Below are 20,686 nucleotides of genomic sequence, written 5' to 3'. Positions count from 1 at the left end.
ATGAGGTAAGTCGAACTTTTGTTTTTATTGCTGAAGAAAATGCGATATATAACATTGGGAATAAAAATACATGAGACTCATTAACACTGTTTTAAGTTAATTTACAAAATGGGTACATTGATTGATTCACTGGGGGGAAAAAAAGGAAAACATTAACCTTGAGCTGTAGGACTTGGAATGTCTTCTTTCAAGTTCAAAGCTCACTGCTTGTATTTTAAGTCAGCGGGGAATACATTCTTTCATAGGTCTTTCCACGGCGAACGTTGCGAGCAAATGTGCACCCGGTCCTTGAACACCGGTCTTGCTGCACGTTATAGTCTTAAATAATTTCCACATCCCATTTTTGGTGTGCTTTGTTTGGATCCAGGGTGTTGAGAATCACTTGGTTTTTGTCATAATGATGTCCCCCTGTAAAAGACAAAACACATATTTAAACACATTGTTCAACCATAATTCATTTTAGTTTAGTTTTTATTCGTTGTAGTTTTTTTTAAATATGTGGGGTATTTGTCGAGTACAAGATTAAAAAAATACATTTTAGCATACAGTATGTAGTTCGAGTTAGTTTTAAAAAGCAGTTTTTGTATTTCGAGAAAGAAAATGTTTTTGCCCTGAGCAACGGTAAAAGGCTCGTGTGCAATTATCTTTTTATTCCACAAGGTGTCACTGTTACCTACGAACGAAATTGGACTCGAGGGGAACAACTTTCGCCCCTGCCAAGTTTTGAACAAAACCTATTTATACTTGCATGAGGATAATGTCGCAATTTTCGAACAAATTTAATGACGCCGTGTGAAACCCGAGCCACTTTACTTGAACACAAACTATTGTATGAATGACAGGATGTCAAAACATGCATTCATTGTACCTTCTCGAAGAACATTTTTTTTTCAGATTGCCTGATACTATACATATTTTAGTCACGCTTATAAACCTGACAGAGAGACAAGTTGAATCCACTTAGTGTTCAAGTCCATCCAAAGTTCTCTTTCATTGTTAATCGTTTGCCAGTCAAGGCTCACCTTTCACCTCCAAGACCAGATCAGAGGTCGGCATGTACCGGATGAAACCCTCAGGGGTGATACTCCAGACGTGGTTGTCCACTTCTGGCATGAGTCCCACACGGCTTCCCGCTATGGTCACACTGCCGCTGGGACTCAGGCAGCACTCCTCAAGTAGCTGGAATATACACAACAGCCCACCCCATCCTCAGTTGATGACGTTCTGCTAGCTTGAGTCGGGAATTGTAAACGATCCCACTCGTACCTTGCAGTGGAGATGGCCGCCGCGGTAGACCCAGATCTGGTCAAGACCGTCAGTCTCCTCAGCCTCTTGAATCCGCAGCAGTTTGATGTCTTCCAGATCGCCCGTCACGGACATCAAAAGCCGCGTTTGTCTGTTCCTTAATCGGAAGTGCACGCGCCTCTGCGCAGCAAAACACCCAATCAAAAATAAAAGGCTCAGTGTTTCTGTCAGACGACTGACATGACATGGTAGAAGCTTGTAGGTCAGGGGACATGCAAATGAGGCAGGTGTGGGTTTTTGAGAAGGGGCCTTAAATACCTGTAAAAGCGGACGGAGTGATCCGACTTTACTCCACTCGCTGAACTGGTGCCAGTCGGGTACTTCACCAGGTTTGAGCAAAATCTGAGCACCGCGATAGTTGATGCCCTCATATAATATCCACCTGACAACACAGGAAGTAAACAGAAACAACGATTAGCTGCCAGTCTTTTTCTACACACAGATCATTAACATATTTGTTTCCTAGAAATTTTCTGTAACCCCCACCCCACTGTCTGTCTACTGCATTTGGAAAGGGAGGATTGGGCCCCTGCTGAAGTTGTCCCTCCCACAGTGAGCGCTTTGTATTTCCACAACTTGGGTTTACACCAGTTGTCTGAATATCACACATCAGCAGCAGATTTCCATTGTCAGTGTTATCATGCTCAAAAAGAGGCCCTGGCACCGTTATTTCGATGCATAAATGAGCTCAAATTGCTTCACCAACATCGCCACAAACATATGATTTGAGCCAAGTCACAAGTTTAAATGGTAGACATGTACTGGACTCTATTGAAGTGTGTGTTCCACAGGGTTCAATTCTGGAGACCCTGCTGTTTTCAATCTGTTTATTGCCACTATCTTAAGAAAGCGTGATTTTTTTTTTCCTTTCACTGCTATGCATGCGAATCTATGTATAGACCGATTATTCATCGACTCCCTTCCGACACTTTATATAAGTAATTTATGTTCAAATTCTACCAAGTTGCTTGTCTTTTTCTATTGTGTCTCCCCCACCCTCAATTATGTGTTTATAATTTCCTCCACTGAGTCACAGGAAGACGACAGTCAAGAGTATTCCATCGTTGGGTCGACTGTGATGCAACATTGAGGGTTATGTGTAGCTCATATGTAACAAAAGAAACAAACAAAACTCTGAGATTCACACCAGGCAGAGAACTTGTAGATGGCCTGGATGACCTGCGCAATGAGGAATATACTCACATGCCACCATCCACCAGCACCGACTGGACCCGGGCGCAGCCCTCAGCCAGCTGAAGGTTGACGCACCCGTCCGTCAGCACTACCCGCTTTCCACGCAGACCGCAACGCTCGAAAAGAATGATGGACGGCTGAGAGAACTCCTGCCAAAGAGGAAGGAAAGGGTTCAAAAAACAAAACAAAAAAACAATGGGTGGAGTACTGCAGGCCATGCAAAGTCAAATGGAGATTTTTGTACTGTTACCATGGAAACAGACAACACTCAGACCTTTGTACCTACTTGTCGCCTTCTCCTCCTTTTTTGTGTGTGTGAAGGGCTGGCTAAAAGCCTCAGGAAAGAAAATATTTGTCTCCTTAATGCAACAAATACAAAATATGTCCGATCCTTATTTTCATGAGAGGATTGGGATAGTGTCGGTAACTAAGGCAAAAAAAAAAAATCTGAATTGAGCTACTGAAATGATTTCTCTGCAACACACCATACTTACAGTATTTATTGACCTGTATATTTGATACATAATTGTACATACTCATGAAATGGTAAATGCGTCATGATTGTTTGTGAAATTTTGCAGTCCGGCACGTGAGACTAAATCAACTTACAAAGCCGACAGTCTGTAACGAGTGGATGGCAGTCGTCGGGTTGACGCAACCCATTGCCCTCACATCCTGGTAGTTGCCCTCCTCCAGCAGGTACATCCTGCCAGCGAAGTCCTGATCTTCGAACGCCAGCCAGCTAAGGGGACGTGAATATGAAATTAGCTCAAATTAAACGACACATAGCGAGAAAATGAAGTTATTTCAAGTCAACATTTGAAAACGCTGACCTGCCCACCAGGACCTTGCAGGAGGCCACGGAGAAGCCTTGCTGCAAGGTAGCCACGCTGTCCTCCAAAGTGACGAGGCTGCCTTGAAAGCCTGGCTCGGAGAAAAGCTGCACCTGAGGACATAGAGCATGTGGCGCTTTACACCTGAATCACTCATTGCGAGCCCTCTCTCAAGTTTCTCTCAAAGACAGACACCTACTTTGAACTTGGCCACGTTCTCAAAATCATCCTGAAATACACAACAACAGTGAGTTATTTATCCTTTCTTCACAACACCGTCAAATCATATGCAGTCACGTTTTCTTGTGATTTTCACTGCGTAACAACGAAGACTCATCATCATGTGGTTTGAAGAGGGCGAGGGGGGTGCGGAGGGGAAGCCCATGATGAGTCATTAAGACCATCTGACACGCATTTTCCTCATTTTGTGGCCATTTCATTTGTTCTGGACTTTTCTGTGTCACATGCTTTCAAGCAGGATCAACAATATAAAAATATGTCAGTTCCCCATGTCAAGTGAGGACACGAATAGGAAGGGGGCGGGGGGGGCGGGGTGACTGGTCACATGCACGGAATATCAGTGTCATTGAAGCAAGTTTCTATCTTGATTTCTCTTGGCGGGGGGGGGGGGGGGGGGGGGGAGTAAAAAGCATATCCAACATGTAAAAGAATTACATAAGCAACTACAAAAGCATGAACAAGTGTCGCGCTACTGTAAGCAGTGAGGTACTGCAAGCATTCTTTGTTCCGAGACCCAATTTTAAGTTCAATTCTACAACATGGGCTACAACTGTTTTGCTTTACCTCTCTGTATTCCAACACTGGCGCTACAATCTTGACACTGAACCCATGTCTGTACAATTAGTGCGAATAGTAATAAACAAAAATAAATACATAACCAAATATAGAAATAAACATTCATTGATTCATGTTCTGCCGCCGATCCCGTTCAATCTTGAACTGTGGTATGTTAAATTTACGCACCGAGCAAAGTCATTTAACGCATCACAAACACGGAAGTGATGTCTAAGCACCGCCCCCAGGTTTGTAAATGAGCTTAAAACACACGCGAAATTACAAAAGTGCAAGACGAAATAAAATAATAATAACAACCCCCGGAAACTAAGAAAAAAAACGGTAAGAAAACTTTTCTGAAAAATAACATGTCCTCGTCTAGCAGTAGATTTTAGCGTCCCGGTGCACACTCATTCGGCACTTAATTAGTTGCACATGCGCAACCTCACGGAGTCCAACAAAAGAAATGTATCTAATATTTCTCCATTTGGCTCAATAACGGCAGAAATGTTGCTACAGAGACATCAAAAGCACGGACACGGGTGAATGTGGAATGACTCAAGCTGCTCACGCACTTATGCAGAAATACAAATGTACAAATTGGATCAGGACGTGACAGCAAAATTAAAATCACCCCCCGCCCCCAACGAGACCAATGTCAACGGTAAGAACCTCGAATAACGGAATAAACCCCTTTTTAAAATGAAAGATGTTCAGAACTAAGGCTCTTATACATTTTCAAGGCTTCAAAAAGCAGGCAAAAATTGTCTCAAATTGTTTTCAATTGTTACACTGGAATGGCTTGTGATTGTCGTTGCGAGTTGGTGTGCAGCTACTTGCGGACAAGTGCAAAGAGAAGCCATCCCTGCAGGGCGACAAAAATGTTAGCAACGTCTCATGTTCTTTGGAAATGAATGAATTCTATGTCATGTCTGTATGTCCCCTAAAATCCCTCAAAATCGGTCGGGGGGAGGTCAATATAAATATTTCAGTAAGAGCCTTTTGGGCGGTTATGGATAAGTCATTGCGTGCAACAACCATTAAAGATACTGTGCAGGAAAATAATCATAAACGAGTCAGAGGAGATTCCACTGTACACCATCTATAAATGTATATATATATATATAAGAGACGCAGGAAACACATTTTTAACAAGCCAAATTTTTTTTTTTTTTTTTTGCTAACAGGAGTGCAAAACAGCTGTCTTACCAGCACAACGGGCATGACTGAGGCAATCCGGTCCTGTAGTGCCCCCCAGTCCTCCGGGTTTCCGTACAAGCCTTTTTCCAGGATGTAGGACTCCCCACAAAAACCAGGCTCTTCAAACACTACCCAGCTAGGAAAGAAAATAGAAAATATCAACTGTAATTTTCTTCCTCTGTCGCAGAGAAAATATTTCCGTAGATTAGGTGGTCGCCGGATGTGTATTTGACAACATTTCCTTGATTGACAACATTTAATTAAGCCTCAGTTGCTTCAAGACATGATTGATTGAACAATAAATCCCATACGTTCAACCTAATTATGACTATACTTGTCATTAACAACACTTTTTTTTAGTGCCCGGGTCCCACCGGTATGGACTTTTTTATTTTAAGGTTAATGCCAATTTCGATATTTAGCAAAGTCAAATTTTGATAACTGATTCGTTGGCCGATTTATTAATAAAAAAAAAAAGTAATTCACAAAATAACTTGTATTACACTTATCCCGGTAGCAGCTACCTCTCCGTTTCGGTGTCCTCTTGGCAAACATTCTGAGCGTGTTTTTTATTGAATTTTGCTTTCAACACGAGTGAGGGCTTTTGTTGACTTTTCTTGGGGCTTTTGTGCTGGCAAGCATACGAGACCAGTCCCGCACAGACATGACAAACAAGCATGCTTATCGCAAGGGCGTGCCGCGCGACCCATAGACATGCTAACCATGCAAGAGTAACCATTCAGTGTCATGAGAGTACTCTCCTTTCTCACTGGGCCGGCAGGAATCACCGTCACAAGATTAGAATGCCATTTGCATATTTTCTTGTAGATTTGTTGTGTCATCTGATCATAGCTTGGAAATTGGACTTTCCACTCCATGGTTGTTTTCACCATATCGACACTCGCATCCGTCCGCAGTTGATCGAACAATGAAAGGAAATTGAAAAGACCTTCCACTCCTCTTCCACATTTTGTTGTAGTCTCGTGGCGAGAGGGTTAGCGTAACAGCAACTTTAAATAGGCAGGAAGTTGAGGTGTGGCAGAGTGAAAAGCCTCAGCTAACCTACTTGTGTTGACATGCGCTTGGGTGTGGTGCCGTTGATGCTACCCACACGCACACCTGCACTGGCCTTGCAACGCATGACAGGAAAGCACAAGAATTTATTGGATAAGCGCTGAGCTCACAGACGAGCAAGAATTTGCACAGTGCATATAAAAATGCCTTGAATTCCGAAAGGAGTAGTGACATCATAGTTAAGTGATCTCTTAGTTGGTCGTAGGAAATATCGGTCAAGTGTGTGAAATGGCTGATTAATCACCTCTTGAAGCAATTGAGTTAAAAAAAAAAAAAAAAAAGGTTGAAAGTCGACTTACATGCCACGAATGACATCAGCAGACTGCGTCTTGGTGCCGTAACCCGTGTTGTCCATGTTGATGACGGGCACGATGAGGTCGATGTTGACCCCCCGGTCGCTGAAGTTTTGGTTGCTGAACATTTTAAGGTGCGGTGACATGAAATCCTGGAACACAGGGGTGTCAAACTATTTTTGGTCGCACGCCACATTGTCGTTACGGTTTGCCTTGGAGGGTCGTTTTGAATTTTGGGAAAACCATTTAAATGTTGAATCAACTCCGCATATTACATACACAGCGCACAACAAATTGATGAATAACTAGTTTTAAAATCTGAAGTCAAGAATAATGACTTTTATTGTGGATTACAAATGACAATTTGAAATTTTGGTTCAGACTTTAGCAAGCATCATGGAAGTTGACATGCTTGATTTGCTTTCGCGGGCCACATAAAATGATGTGGCGGGCCAGATCTGGCCCCCCGGCCTTGACTTTGACACCTGTGCTGTAACAGATGTGATTAAGTCGTTTTCAGTCGACAGCAAGTGGCAGGTCAGGACAAATTGGCCACGTCCTGAGATTGAATAAACACGGGTGGCTATTTCTGCTTAATTTATATTCCACAAACGTAATAATTTTTTTGGTTTGACTTCCCCTTTAAGGTACTCACAGCCAGGATGGGTCGCAGTGACCGAATCTGCCCTGAGTCTCCCCAGTCGCTACAATCCAGGTACTCCCCTTCCTCCAGCATGTACTGTTGCCCTTCAAACGCTTCCTCGCTGTAGCCGACCCAACTGGAAGATAATATTTGCAATTGTGTATTAATTGCTACAGACCACGGTGATCAAACCATCACTTCAAGAACCAAAAACTCACAATCCTCCAATTATTTTCAAAGAACCCACGGACTTCATCTCATGAGTGTTGGCGTCGCTTTCGTCTCCTTTACAAAAGCTGAAAAGATCGCTGTCGATTTCCCAATAGGGACCTTCCAGTCCGGGCTTCTCGTACACCAAAGCCTAGCAGAATGAAACGGATGGTCTTTTCAGCAAACGTTAGGTGTGGAGGTTCAGGAAATAAGACGCTACTTCACTCTGTCTTAGCCGCCTTACCTTCACTTCATTTGGGTTCTCCACTTTAAAACCACCCTGAAACAAATACAACATTTATCTTAACAATTTGCCGGATTCAGCTCATGAATACTTTGACAATCTGTGCAGGCGTTTCCCAGACGACATAGCCCGTCATTAAGAAGCCGCTGAAATTTGAAAGTTGTCACCGAGATTTCTTGTCTGTTACCCTGCTAATCCTTGGATTGCTGCTTGCAATGCAAAATGCTTACTTGGCGAATGCTACGAACCATTTTGAGGGGTTTGAGGGAGCCCACAAATGGCGATGGGAAGCCCCAGGTCTCAGGTACGGGGTACACTCCTCTTTCGAGAACAGCCAGCATTCCCTGAAACCCCGGATCACTGAACACCAGCCACCTAAAGGCAGGAAACAAGAAAAAAAAGACACTTTTGTGACCCTTTGCTTGATCATTAAACCAGAAGGTGGATTATTATCCACGAAGTGCAACTCAGACATAATCAGTCGAGCGAAAATGATATTGTCGTTTTCGCTATTGTCCAAATGGACAATTGATGTTAATTTGTGTCAAAAAAATTCTTGAAAATTGCATCTTGGACAGGTTGTGTAAAACGACAACAGTATGAAGTGGAATCAGTCAATATGCTTGATAATCGGGCTGACCTTGTGTTGCATTTGTTATACATTCGTGACTCATTACTCCTCTTTCAAAACGAAGGTCAAACATGTCCAATCCTTTTTGGAATTAACCTCAGGGAGATTCATAATACGGTCTGCCTGGCTTTAAAAAAAAAATCCTTTTGAATTTTTATAATAAAATATTTCGATGCAGTTTGAAGAAAAAAAATACTCAACTAAAAGGAAAGATTGTTGATGATGATAATAATCTGTTGGTCATGTTAAAATTGTTCTATTACGAACCCTGCGGATAAAATGAGCACCTTGCATATTGAAAGGTAAAATTTGAATAGTGAAATACATGGCTGCATATTTTTTCAAATTATTCGGCTGTTTCATCGTTCTTTTTTTTTAACGAGTCCCAATGGGTACCGATGTGTGCCGTCCAACTACTTTTCATGCTACTACTTTTCCGAGTGCCATATGTGGGGATAAAATGATCCTGTTGTTTGGGACTTTACAAAAGGTCGTAGTCGTATCAAATACACAGCCTGATTGGTCAGGCATCATAACAAACCTAAAAACAATAACAATAACAAAGAAGAGAAATGATATGTTTTCCTTGAAAATGTAACGTACACAACAAAACAAAACACAGACAGTCATCAACTTCTTCCAGGCGTTGAACACAAAATGTCTCATCTGACTCACTGGTGTGGTTTAACATTTTCTCCTTTCTCCACCACACCTTTTTGTCTGCGACTCTCATTCCTCCGCCTCACTTTCCAAGCAACTCCCCTCAACCACCACCACCACCACCCCCCGAGCACACGCCTCCTGCCTTCGAACAGGCATCGGCATGACAGACATTCCTGAGCAAACACAAGTGACAGTGAGGCGACGACAGAGAATGAGGAAGTCGGTGATGACGAGGATTTGGCTCATGTTGCCAGCCTCCAAATGATCGTGCCACGCAGTCTTTGAATGCATCGTGCCTCGGAAAAGCCACCACTTCACCTGTGGATCAATCTCACTAAGCGAGAGCTATGTGAGTTGATTCGGTAATTGGAAGCATACGGTCAATACTGTCTCACTCCACCAGGGGGTCAACTACCTACCGTATTTTCCGCACTATGAGGCGCTTCGGAGTGTAAGGTGCACTTTCAACGAATGGACTATTCTAAAACGGTTTTCTTAAATAGGGCGCACCGCATTATAAAGCTCATAGAATAGAAGCTACAAAAGTGGCTGCGGTTGCGTTATGCATCCACTAGATGGAGCTACGCTAAGGGAATACAATACAATAAAATACAGCTTTATTTATGTGGCGCTTTCACAACCGCTGCAGCTGTAACAAAGCGTTTCGCAGGATATTTAAAATACTACGTCCAGGAAATCAGAATATTGATCCACGTAGAAGGCGCATCGGATTATAAGGCGCACCGAATGCTTTTGGGTACTTAGATACGGTACTTGGATCTGAGCTACTTACACCCCAGAGTGAACCTGGATGGAGGCGGTGCTCAGGGGGATGCCAAACGATCCGGTCTCGATGGCGTCATCGTGGTAAGCTGTCACTCTACCGTGGCCGTCCGGTTCAGTGAACAGGTCAATATGAGGTGTGCAGTAATCCTGCGGAGAACGGTGGACAAAAAGAGAAACTGTCAGCGCTGGCGCATGTTCCGTACCTTAAATTGTTCCTCTGGAATTAAGTGACGGTTTGTTTTTACATTTAGCTGACCAGGAACCCCACAGTGAATAAAAATGTGGCCATTATTGTCGATTAGTTAAAACGGCGGGTCCCTGTGTGGTCATGATAACATCTTAAAAAAAAAACAAGGTCAGATGAGGTGGAATCGTTTAAGCGGCACACTCACACGGACGGCAAGTCGAATCGAGCCAATCAGCATGGGCGATGTGGTGTTTTCCTCGGGTTGTGCCCACTCGTTTGTCAGTTCGAGGCCCCCCTCCTCCAAAGCGATACAGCGTCCCTGAAAGTCTGGCTTCTCGTAGAGGATCCAGCTGTAAGAAAGCCCTTCTCAAATCAGTTGGAGAGAGACATGGCTGTCTTGGCCGCTTTCTCTCTTGGTTGCCTCAGCAAATGACTGAGGTTTGCCAGGCATGCTGTTGACCACTCTTTTGTCTTTATTCTCATTTACCCCTCGTAAACCGTAACGATGGATGCGCTCGGCACATACGGGCGCACGTGATCCGACATCGCGCTTGGCAAATGCCACAACAATCGGAGATGATCGTAGATTTCTGGGTTTAGACTTTTGTAGGGTGACTATTTGATATCGAATAAAAGCATTCAGCGTAGTTGGATGTGAATCTTTTTCGCTTATTGACATGTCACGTCACTTCTATCGTCTTTTCAGGCGACACGGATATCATAAAACACGACAAATTTGATTCGACGTGCCCAAAGAATGTACAGCTTACCATCCACGTATGACCTTCACAGATATGATACTGGAGAACTGCAGCTGAGTCGCGTCTTGGACATCCCGGTAGATCTCGTAGGCTTGCCCGCTGAACTCAGCATTTTGGAACAACACAATCTATGGAAAGATATGAGAGGATGTGCAGCTTTTTGTTTAGCGAGGTGGAGTCGAGTCAAAGGCGCACATTTACAAAAGCCAGCATCAACAATGGAGGACTGCGACTAAGCATAACGACTTGAGTTCGTCGGGCAACATCAAGCTACAGACATAATGCTGCCGCTGCGTTTTGCAAAACCGGTAATTCAGAAATGTCGTTTAAAAATCAGCACAAACTCTCAAGTAAGGTAAAAAAAAACAAAGACCTGATCAACTGAAATTACATCCGCTGTTTCCAGGAATACAACCAATTCCGCAAGAAAAATGATTTCTCGATCGTCGTAAAAACCTGCGGCAATAAAGTTAAAAACAAACGTGTATATACCCTAACCGAAAAGACAACGTAAACCGCCTGGCAAATATAAATAAACCTGGCTAAAATATTTTCACATCACCCAAAATTAAGTCTCGTGTTTACCCGCGCAACTGGCAGCCCCGAATTCCATGACGGTAATCACATCCAGCTTTGCACCAAAATGTTCTTTTAAAATATATTTATACCCCCCCCCCCCCCCCCCTTTAGTACAACATATGAAAAGCAGATGTTTTCACTGCTCGGCGAGTCAGTGTTTCCAGAGTTCCTTTCCAACCTCGGTACAATTGTGTGTTGTTAGTGTACGGGGTACCTTTCCAGGTCGCTTGTGAAATCCCCTGGCAGTCCTCGCCTAGGAGTCAAAAAGCACACAGGCGTTAACGTGGCAGAATCTGCAGAATGACAAATATCTACAAGGGAGGCCGGGTATGCGTTTCTTTGTGCCACGTTGATTGTCAAAACCTTTTTTTTTTTCCTTTCCGAGTGCTGAAAATATAGCTCCCCGATGGGGACGTTTTACGCTTACGCGTGGTCGAAGCAACATGCCGGCGAGGCCTTCGCAACCTTTTAATCATGGTTTTCACGTCGTCACGCAGATCTTGAAATGCAAACAATTGTGAGCTGAAGGCAACGGCACAGTGTAGTCTTTGTCGGTGGCTAAAAGGCATCCCACCCCCCCTCCACCCCCCACGGACAAAAGATCCACTGTTTGTGTAAATAGAGAAGCTTATGTTGCAACTAATGATGACTCTCGGCAGAAGAACTAAACGGCAAAATGGTGTAAGCTTTGCCGTGTACAAATTGTAATTGCCTTCATACTCCTCTCGCAGTTCCAAAAACGGATCATGTTGTCGAGGAAAAACAAAACGGATGCATGTTCGTTGATACTCTTGAAATCACTCGTGTCAAAGTCAGGGCCCGGGGGCCATATCTGGCCTGCCACATCATTTTATGTGGCCCGCGAAAGCAATTCAAACATGACAGATTCCATGAAGCTTGCTAAAATATGTACCAAAATTTCAAATTCTCATATGTAATAAATGAGAGAGACTTTGGCAGCATTTTTTTTGTAGCCAAACACCTCGTTATAATCACTTAAACCATAGTTCCATAAACTATTATTCTTGACTTCTTCATATGATTTCAATCATAATGGCCCTCCAAGGAAAATGGTACCTAAAATGTGGGCCGCGACGAAAATGACTTTGACACCCCTGCTTTAAATGGTTAAGGGATTCTTCAAAAAAAGACGGTGTGTGTGTGTGTGAGTGGTGTGTGTGTGTGTGTGTGCGTGCCATACTTACATGATTAGTATGTATCCTCTGAGTCACAGGCTCCTTAAACTCTGAAAGTGCCGGGTAAATCTGAAGTGGATTTCCACTTCTATTTCCAAAAGCGGGAGGCACAGCCTTCGGGAGGTTCAAACTTGGTTTTACAACCAGATCCGCTTCAGTGACCGAAGCCGTAGTTGCTATTTTTGCAGCAGCCTAATGATTAAAGAAAAAAACAAAACACCTCAAGCTCAAAGCTTTATCACGCTCACAAACCGTTTGTTTTCTGATTAAAGCTTAAAACATGCCTTGTGAGGACGTCACATTTCTTCAGAATAGCACAGAAAAACAAACCTGTGCTTTCATTTGCGGGTGTTCCTCCTTGCTCTGGGCTGAATTTGCTGCTTCCCGAGGGAGGTACTTCTCTAAATAGTCAGGCAACTTGATGTCGTCAAAAGAGGGAAACGGAGGACCTGAATCACTGACCGCAGCCGCCGTAGGCTGCATTCGGTCCCCGCACGGCGCGGCGAAATTTTCGGCAAATGAACCGGTGGTGGTCGGAACGGGTGAGGTTGACTCTGACGAAGGGCTGAGCTGGGGCGACGCATCCCGAGAGTTGGTGCTTTCTGACAGCGCCTGAATTCCATTTCTTCTCCCCCTGGTGCTGGAACTCTTGAGGCTGCTGAGAACGCAGCTTCCCTGCAAGCGAGACTTGACAATAATGTGGTCTTCTTTCTCCTCCTTGCTTTTTTCCTGCGCTTTCGTTGGGGTCTTGTCTTTTGCATGAGAAGAAGCTTCCAGACTACTGATTAAAAGACACCGATCAGTGATGCTCACCCTCGCTGGCTTAGCGCCACTTTTGGTTTCTGGGTTTTGAAGCTTGGCTAAAAGGCTCGGGCCTGTGTCGAAGGTCCGGTTTTTCTTCCTCAGGCCAAATTTAAATTCATCCGGGTCAAACGTCTTCTCAAAATGGTCTTCCTTGATGGCTGGCATGGCAAATGGGGGCTGGGGCGGCCTGAGCGGATTGTGTTTACGAGGCGGTAGGGAAAAGGGAGCGCACAGCTTCTGGATTTTTTCAATGAAGTTTTCATCGTCGAGTTCATCATTGTCCAGAAGGTTGCTCTCGCTGACGGAGGCACTCAGCTTGGGTCCTGGGAGTTTAAGTCTCTGCTTGGGAAAGTCCACATCGAGCCAACTCGATGGGGCGTCCCGTTGAAAGGAAGAATCGTCCCTGCTTAGTCCTCGCTGCGATTGCATCCTCTTCGGGGAAGACTGCTGGACTGAGTCCGAGTTCAGCTTTTTAGACTCTGGGGAAGTTGAAACTTTTGGAGTTGGACTCGGCTTATTTCCTGGTTCATCTTTGACTTGAAGTTGGGAAGAAAGATCACTGTTAACAGTCGTGGGATGCACGATTATCTCTGGTGGCTCAATCCCTTTCTGATTGGTCTTCCCTTGCAAAGCTTCTGCGGTGCTGGACAGGCCGCCGTCTGATCTTTTGTCCCTGAATGGAGGAAGACCACATGTGCTCGCTGTATTATTCGGTTCCTCAGACTGAGGGCGACTCGGTTTTGTTGTCGAGATTTTAACTTCCACAGCTTCTGAGTGTGCTGCTAAGCGTTGAGTCTGACTGCCCCGAGGTTTCCCATCAGTGCTTTGAACAGAAATATCGGTCGACTCTTGAACAGTCGCCGTCTTGCCGGTCTGTGCGTTTGTCGGCGCAGGGGGGTCATAAGAGACAATTGCAGGCACTCGCTCGGGCGTTGCGCTGACAAACCCGGCGCCAACGCCCTCGGGTTTTTTTGAAGCCTCACTTTGAGACGCTTCAAGTTTTTCCACAGGTGCACAATCATCGGAAGGGCCTCGGGCACTTTTTATTTTGATTTTCTGTGTGAGGACGGTGATCTCGGCTATCTCTGGATTTGTAATAACCGTTTGGTTGGCAGTTGGTGTTCTCGTCGGGAGGTTTGCGGCTTCTTCGTGGTTTTCCAACTTCGCTTTTTTAACATTTCCGCCGGGCCTTGTGTCCTCTTTTCTCCCCGTCTGATTTTTCTGATTACCCATCGCCTCGCTTTCCTCTGTCCCGGAATTTTCTTGTCTGGACTGTGAATTTGGGGTTGTCACTTGAGTTTGCGTCTTGTGTGGCGGGATAAGATTTTCTTCAGCCTGGCTGCTATTGTCACAACGTGAGCTTACAAATTGATCAACATCTTTTATCTGACTCCGACTCATTGGCTTTGTTTCCAAGTTTTTCTGTTCTTTGTCTTTTTCAACGTGCCGAATTGGTTTTAGTCGACTTGTCGGCGCAGGCCGCGGCGCTGGTTCCACATCGAATTTTGGACCTTCTGCAGGTGAGATCCGAACCACCGAGGCAGGCTCCCGTTCGGCTGACTGTGAGCGGGAGGACGATTTATCCTCTGCTGTAATCTTGATCTCCTGTTTGGGTGAGGGAATTTCTCTCTCGGCCTTTGCCCCCTTTTGGGCTAAACGAACGGGAACCCTGTCAATAGGGTTCTTTGTTTTTCTGTTCGAAGGAGCGGTATCGGGTTCGTCTTTGTTGACAGCTGTTGGTTCAGGTAAAGCCTCAACTCTGTCGACCAATTTCTCGACGACTTTAGCATCAGTCGACGCCGACTTTGGATCGGATTTGTCTGATTTTTTTACAAATATACCTTTATTGGAGAGGACTTCATCCACTTTATCAGGTTGCCGAAAAACTTCATCGTCAACCTTACTTTTGACCGAAGTGGCATCTTGCTGACTTAGATTTGGCTTGCTTTCCCGATCTTCGCTCACCGGACTGGTTGCCTCCCTGCTTTTTCTTCGCTTGGAACGAGACGCTGGTTTGCTCACAGTGGCCTTGGACCGTGGGCTCGTATTATTGGTCAGTTCTACGTGATCACCCGCGCCTTTCGTCGCAATACTTGAGTCTATACTGTTGGATTTCGTACCCTGATCTGCGGTCTTTGAGGACTGTGTGCCATGTTGTTCCCGCGGTATGGAACCTTTCGCCCTCACAGCAGAGGTATCCTGTCCACCGGGTTTTAGTGTTATCCCTGTCATTGCTTTCGTATCCAGTTTACCCTGACTGTCGGGTTTGGATGACTTTGATGCAGTGGTTGCCGCAGATGTGGCGAACTTTTTTGCTGTCTTTTGAGGCAGCATTGATTTCGAGTGCTTTGTTGATTCCTCCGCAAAGTTCCTCGCTCTCTCTTTCACCGTCCGTGGAATCTCATTTTGTGGCGGCGCGGGGCTGGACGTAGCGCCGTCATATCGCTCAGCCGATTTCGATCTCTGCGTCGATGACAAAAATTCAGCTTTGAGCTTCGCGGTTTCTTTCCGAGCAGGAGAGACATCGGCGCTGCGAGGGGTTTGGAAAGTTCTTTTGAGGTCCGTCACAGCTCCCTGGCGCTCAAATATGTTGATCTTATCTGTAATTCGGCCAATAATTGGTTTGTCTTCGAGTTTCTTGTCCTGCTCCCTGCATATGATCAGAAAACATGCACATGGCTAAGTTTGGATAAATGGAACAGGTTCATTTTGACAAATGTTTATCATCTATAATATTTATCGAATGGTGTTGTTTTATACAGCCCCCCCCCCCCAAAAAAGTGCTCTATAAATAAATTGTATAAAGGTGTGTTAAGCTTTTCAGCACAGTGTCATGTCAGGAAACTAGATGGGCAGGTTAAATTATCTCCACGCCCGTTGCACTTTATTTAGCATGTATGCTACTTACACAGTAAACGTAATCACGGTCAAAGTTTTTTGTTACGGAAAACATACACTTTAATTTGACATTCTTAACGGGTCACGATGAAATGAAAAAAAAAAACCCCAAAAACTTACCTTGTATCAACTTCTGTTGCTTTATTTTTCTCTTGGTCCGGTGCCGATTCCAGCTCCACTTCTGCTATACTCTTCTCCGCGTTCAAAGGCACGCTTTTGGGGAAAAGCTTCACTTCTGTCCGAGAAACCTTGATACTTCTCCGTTTGGACTCCGGGGTCTCCGTCTTACGCACAACTTTGTAAAACCTGTCGTCGTCCTCCATGACTGCACCGCAATCAACAGCGGCGATTGATCCCGAGCCCAGGAATTTGTCCGCATACTGGGGACAGGAAGTCTCATTTTCCCCACCTCCAGGTGAGGCCGGCGAGGTGAGGCTACGCTCGGAGGAGGAGTCAAAAGGCTGCACTTGGCTGTGACTCTGTGTACTTTCTCCCTGTGGGCTGGTCTTTGAGCTGTCAGATGAGGGGAATCCTTCCTGACCGGGTTGGACATCGAGAGACGTTTTTCCCTGAGGGCTGCAGGCATCATCTCCCTGAGAGCTCTTTCTCGATTTCTTTTTAGCTGAGTTTTTACGGCCCATTTTGTCAGCTTCCGTTTGCTCCGCGTCGAGTTCAAGCTCCAACCGCCAGTCTTTGTGTAATTTCTGCGACACGCCCTCTTGCGGCACCACCGCCTGCTTCAAATTTGCAAGCGTGCCCTCGTCCGCTCTTGAACTTGAGCCACGTGACGAATCAAAAGTAGGCGACTTTGGCGATTTCGACTTTGATAAGACGGGCAGCTTTTTCTTGATGGTAGTGAGGATCACTTCCTGCCCCGTCAAGGTGTCTTGCCCGCAGTGAGTCACGCTGGTCTCTTCCACGTACACGTGGAGCTTCCTTCCTGCCAGGGCCCGTGTTGTTTTCTGAGGCAAAGGCTGGGCGTTAACCCGGTCAGAGTTCCTTACTGCACCCTGCTCCGAGGAGGAGGCGTTGGCGGAGAGATCCGTCAAATGACAGGCAAACCGTTCAGAATTCCCGCTCACCCAAGTACCATGACTGCCCTCCTTGGCCTGCCCTATTCGCTGCCTTTTGCTGAATAAAAGCTCCTCCTCTTTAGGAGGAGTCACTTTGCCGCTCGCAACAGAGTCGTCTCTGTGGGCAGACTGTATGGCGTCCGCTTCTTCAAAGCGGAAAATGTCTCTCGAGGCACCGAGTGGATCGGGATTGGTGCGTCGTCCCTTCTCCTCCCACTTTCGTTTCTTTGCCTCGGCGTGTGTGTCTTCCTCACAAGACTCTCCCTCGGACTCGACCGCCCGATCGCAAGTGGTGGATGAATTTTCCGTCTGAGTTTTGGGACTCTTTCCCTTCCATGGCGAAAGCCAGTTCCCGATTCGGCCCAAGACTCCAGGACTCTGTTCCTCCTCCGAGTTCTCAGACTATGGCAAAGAAGACAAATAACTCAGTTAAATGCCATTCCAACACAATATTGTTAAAAAACAAAACAAAAGAAACATGCACTTTTTTGGGGAGGATGGGGGGGTGAAAGAGCATATAGCGCATATCATGTATATCGACAAATTGAAAGCGGTGCAGATTTAGGAGCCTTTTTTTTTAGTCTTGACCACTTTTTTATTTTAAAAAAACTTTTTTTTTTTTTAGTATGGCCATGCATCTCTCGGCACAGGAAGGACATGCAGGAGAGCATATAACCTGAAACCTTACCGTGGTAAATACCATATCATTCAGACTCTTTATGTAGGTTGAGAACATGTTTGGTTTACAACATACACTCCTACAGACCATAAAAAAACAAAGACATAACAAAGGAAGTGATAAAAGAGCAGAAATACTCCTGACCAGCACAATTTTGCCAGAGCAAAGCGACAGACCAATCGCTCGCTTCGTATCCAAGAGCAACTCACCCTTGATCAAACTTGAGTTGTAAACTTTTCCTTCCTCCTGCAACAGATGAGCAATGGCAGGCCGCGTTTGGCACACCGGCGCTTAACTGACTGACGCATTTTTAGTCCATCCGATCAAGACCCATCCGCAACTGTACGAGAACGCTTCGAGTGAGGCATGTGAGAAATGCACTGCTGCTGGAAGTTCTGCCTCCCTTCTAGCCCATGCAGCTGTGTGGTTACGTGATGCCTTCAGTGCGCCTTGTTCCAACAGCTTTTACATACCAAACTGGTCAGGTGGCAATTTTTATTAGGGTTTTTTTTTTGTTTTGGGTGCAATTAGTCGGTGAACTGTAGCTTTGGCTCATCATCAAGAATCAAGTGAGATATGTTTGCATGGAGGAACTGACGACACTCACTCACACATTCAGTTTATATCGAGGTCCTAGTTGAGGTCAATGCGTGTATTTTGGGGGCAGGGGTTGAAAATATATCTTTTAAGAAATGAAAGCTATATTGAAACCTCTTTGTCACCGAATCAAATTATAACCAGTATTTCAATTGGGATGAACCCTGTGGTGTGGTTTTGTTGGTTATTCCTGTTGCCCTCTCCAAGAAGTGTTTCCTCACCATTACCAAGTGCACATATCGCGAGATTTTGATTTTCACTCGCGCAAACAAATAATGCCCAAATGTCTTGCCTTCCGCAGCGGGGTCTCTCTTGTGCCATAAATGCGTTAGTAGTTGGACTGTGTGTTAAAACAAAAAAAACCCGCTCCGATTTCCCGACCCACGAGCATTTGAACGCAGCACGAGGCTGAGCTCCTTTCCATGTTGGGGTGGGGGGCGGGGGGCTGATGACGCATCGGTTCCAGCTTTTCTCCAATGTGCTTGGGCTTTTTTTTTTTTAATTTGGCGGTTTGACTCAGTCTGCCTTTTTAGAGGGAAACACAATTTTAACCCTCTAACCACCGACTGCATTCGTCACGAAGACAAACAAAGAAGTTTTCAGCTTAGCGCGTTGGTTTTAATTGTTTTTTTTTCTCATGAGTTTGATACTTTAGCCTCCCGGCCGGTGTCTGTTACTTATTATTGCACGCCGAGTCGTGTTTACAGTTGAAACATTGCACAGCTCAGCTTTTGGCGACGACTGTAAATCAACCGCGATAAGGTTTGTTATTCATGTTGTAAAAAAGTTGATCCCTAACCTGGATGACTGCGTGCAAATAAAACAAATCGCACTTGTGCAAACGCGCCAAATCGATTTATTATGGAACTATTCAGTTCGACGGTCTCTTACCATGATCACACTGGTCTCCGGTAAGTCCCCCTCATGGACTGAACTCGTCCCCCCCTCTGGTGCCCGATGAATATTTAAGGGCGCCTCGCACAACGAACCCTCTTCGGCCGCCAGTCGACTCGCTATTATGTGTCATTTGGGGTTGGATTTATCTTTTGAGAGGAGTGTTAACTCGTCTTCCGCGGTTAATAAGGGAACGCGGTTGCCGATGGAATCTGGCTGGCCCAGCTCTCACTCACCCCGAGGCGTCTTTTCACGGAGCGCGCGCACACACACATGCACACGCACACACAAGATTTGTTGTGCCACTATAAAGAGACGTGCGAACAGACAGTTGCTTCTTAAATTGATTGTATATCGTTAGCTATATTGATATCACTCATCATGACGGAAGACGAGAGAAATTCCGCCTTGATGTCGTTGAGGGGGGTGGGGAATAAAGTGAAACTATAACGTATGGCTCCCCCTGCAGGAATGAACATCAAGACTGGTGAATTTGATTGGAATCGTCTTGAAACTTTTAAATACACATCTCCAGCTGTTCTCTTGCACTACTTTTTGCGCAACTTGCGTTTTCGAGCAAGGAGCTGTTGGGAACAGTGCAAAAAAAAAACAAAAAAACACTGGCACTCAACGGTGAGAAGGGAAAGTAAGTTTGCCGATAACGTTACAGTGCAACCTAAAATGGCACCTGGATTTGGGGTAGTGTAGTTACTCTTAGTTGCAAACTTCTACTGAGAGGCGTTTGTAAAATGTTGCCAAAATCTTAGTTACCTGAAGTCACCACAAATGTAGGCTGTTTTTAGAATAAATTACCAGATATAACGAATTTTATGATTTGTCCACATGGATCAGCAGTTCGGACCCCCAATCGTGTATAAAATTTGGGAAAAATTATCATGCAACAATGACCCCCAAAAAATAATCCTGCGTTTCTCTGAGCTTTTGTCTCTCTAAGGTTTTGGTTTTCGAATTGCACTGCGGGTCGAATCGAGTGCCCTCATCGGCCCTTACATGGCCCACGGGCTGCAAGTTCCCCACCCCTGCTTCAGAAGCATGCATAGCGTGTTTCTCAGGTTTGTCCCACATGACTTATTCATGTCCAACTGACACCTGACTCCCTCATGCACCTAATTAAACATTTAAATGC

General features: G+C 45.1%; 1 protein-coding gene across 2 annotated transcripts; it reads right to left on the bottom strand.

Annotated features, from left to right (window-relative positions):
* Nucleotides 1-14: 14 nt before the first annotated feature.
* On the bottom strand, nt 15-19,741 carry LOC127592393 (beta/gamma crystallin domain-containing protein 1-like). 2 transcript variants are annotated; one of them, XM_052053106.1, is made up of 23 exons: nt 18,258-18,415; nt 18,058-18,127; nt 16,417-17,771; nt 12,925-16,048; nt 12,604-12,786; nt 11,613-11,651; nt 10,829-10,947; nt 10,264-10,408; nt 9,879-10,018; nt 8,040-8,166; nt 7,792-7,827; nt 7,556-7,698; nt 7,350-7,473; nt 6,701-6,846; nt 5,337-5,463; nt 3,532-3,561; nt 3,333-3,445; nt 3,109-3,241; nt 2,509-2,648; nt 1,564-1,687; nt 1,267-1,425; nt 1,023-1,179; nt 15-408 (listed from the first exon to the last, which is right to left on the bottom strand). In XM_052053106.1, exons 2-23 carry the CDS (start codon nt 18,103-18,105, stop codon nt 320-322), a joined length of 6,801 nt encoding a protein of 2,266 aa, XP_051909066.1. In that variant the 5' UTR covers nt 18,106-18,127; nt 18,258-18,415; the 3' UTR covers nt 15-319. The 2 variants fall into 2 exon arrangements, with proteins under 2 accessions (XP_051909066.1, XP_051909067.1); XM_052053107.1 differs by lacking the exons at nt 18,058-18,127; nt 18,258-18,415 and adding an exon at nt 19,537-19,741.
* Nucleotides 19,742-20,686: the final 945 nt, after the last annotated feature.

Source organism: Hippocampus zosterae, chromosome 19 (genome assembly GCF_025434085.1).
Source record: "Hippocampus zosterae strain Florida chromosome 19, ASM2543408v3, whole genome shotgun sequence".
NCBI classification, from domain to species: Eukaryota; Metazoa; Chordata; class Actinopteri; order Syngnathiformes; family Syngnathidae; genus Hippocampus; species Hippocampus zosterae.
Note: the sequence above shows the minus strand (reverse complement) of the source record. Positions and strands in the feature narration are given on the sequence as shown.

Excerpts from the sequence above, each read along its gene's own strand:
- LOC127592393 (XM_052053106.1), bottom strand. The coding sequence starts at position 18,105 with ATGTTCTCAACCTACATAAAGAGTCTGAATGATATGGTATTTACCACG. Across the intron at positions 7,474-7,555 it reads TTGAAAATAATTGGAGGATT|TTGGGTCGGCTACAGCGAGG; the intron begins GTGAGTTTTTGG and ends ATTATCTTCCAG. Across the intron at positions 2,649-3,108 it reads CGTTACAGACTGTCGGCTTT|GAGTTCTCTCAGCCGTCCAT; the intron begins GTAAGTTGATTT and ends CCTCTTTGGCAG.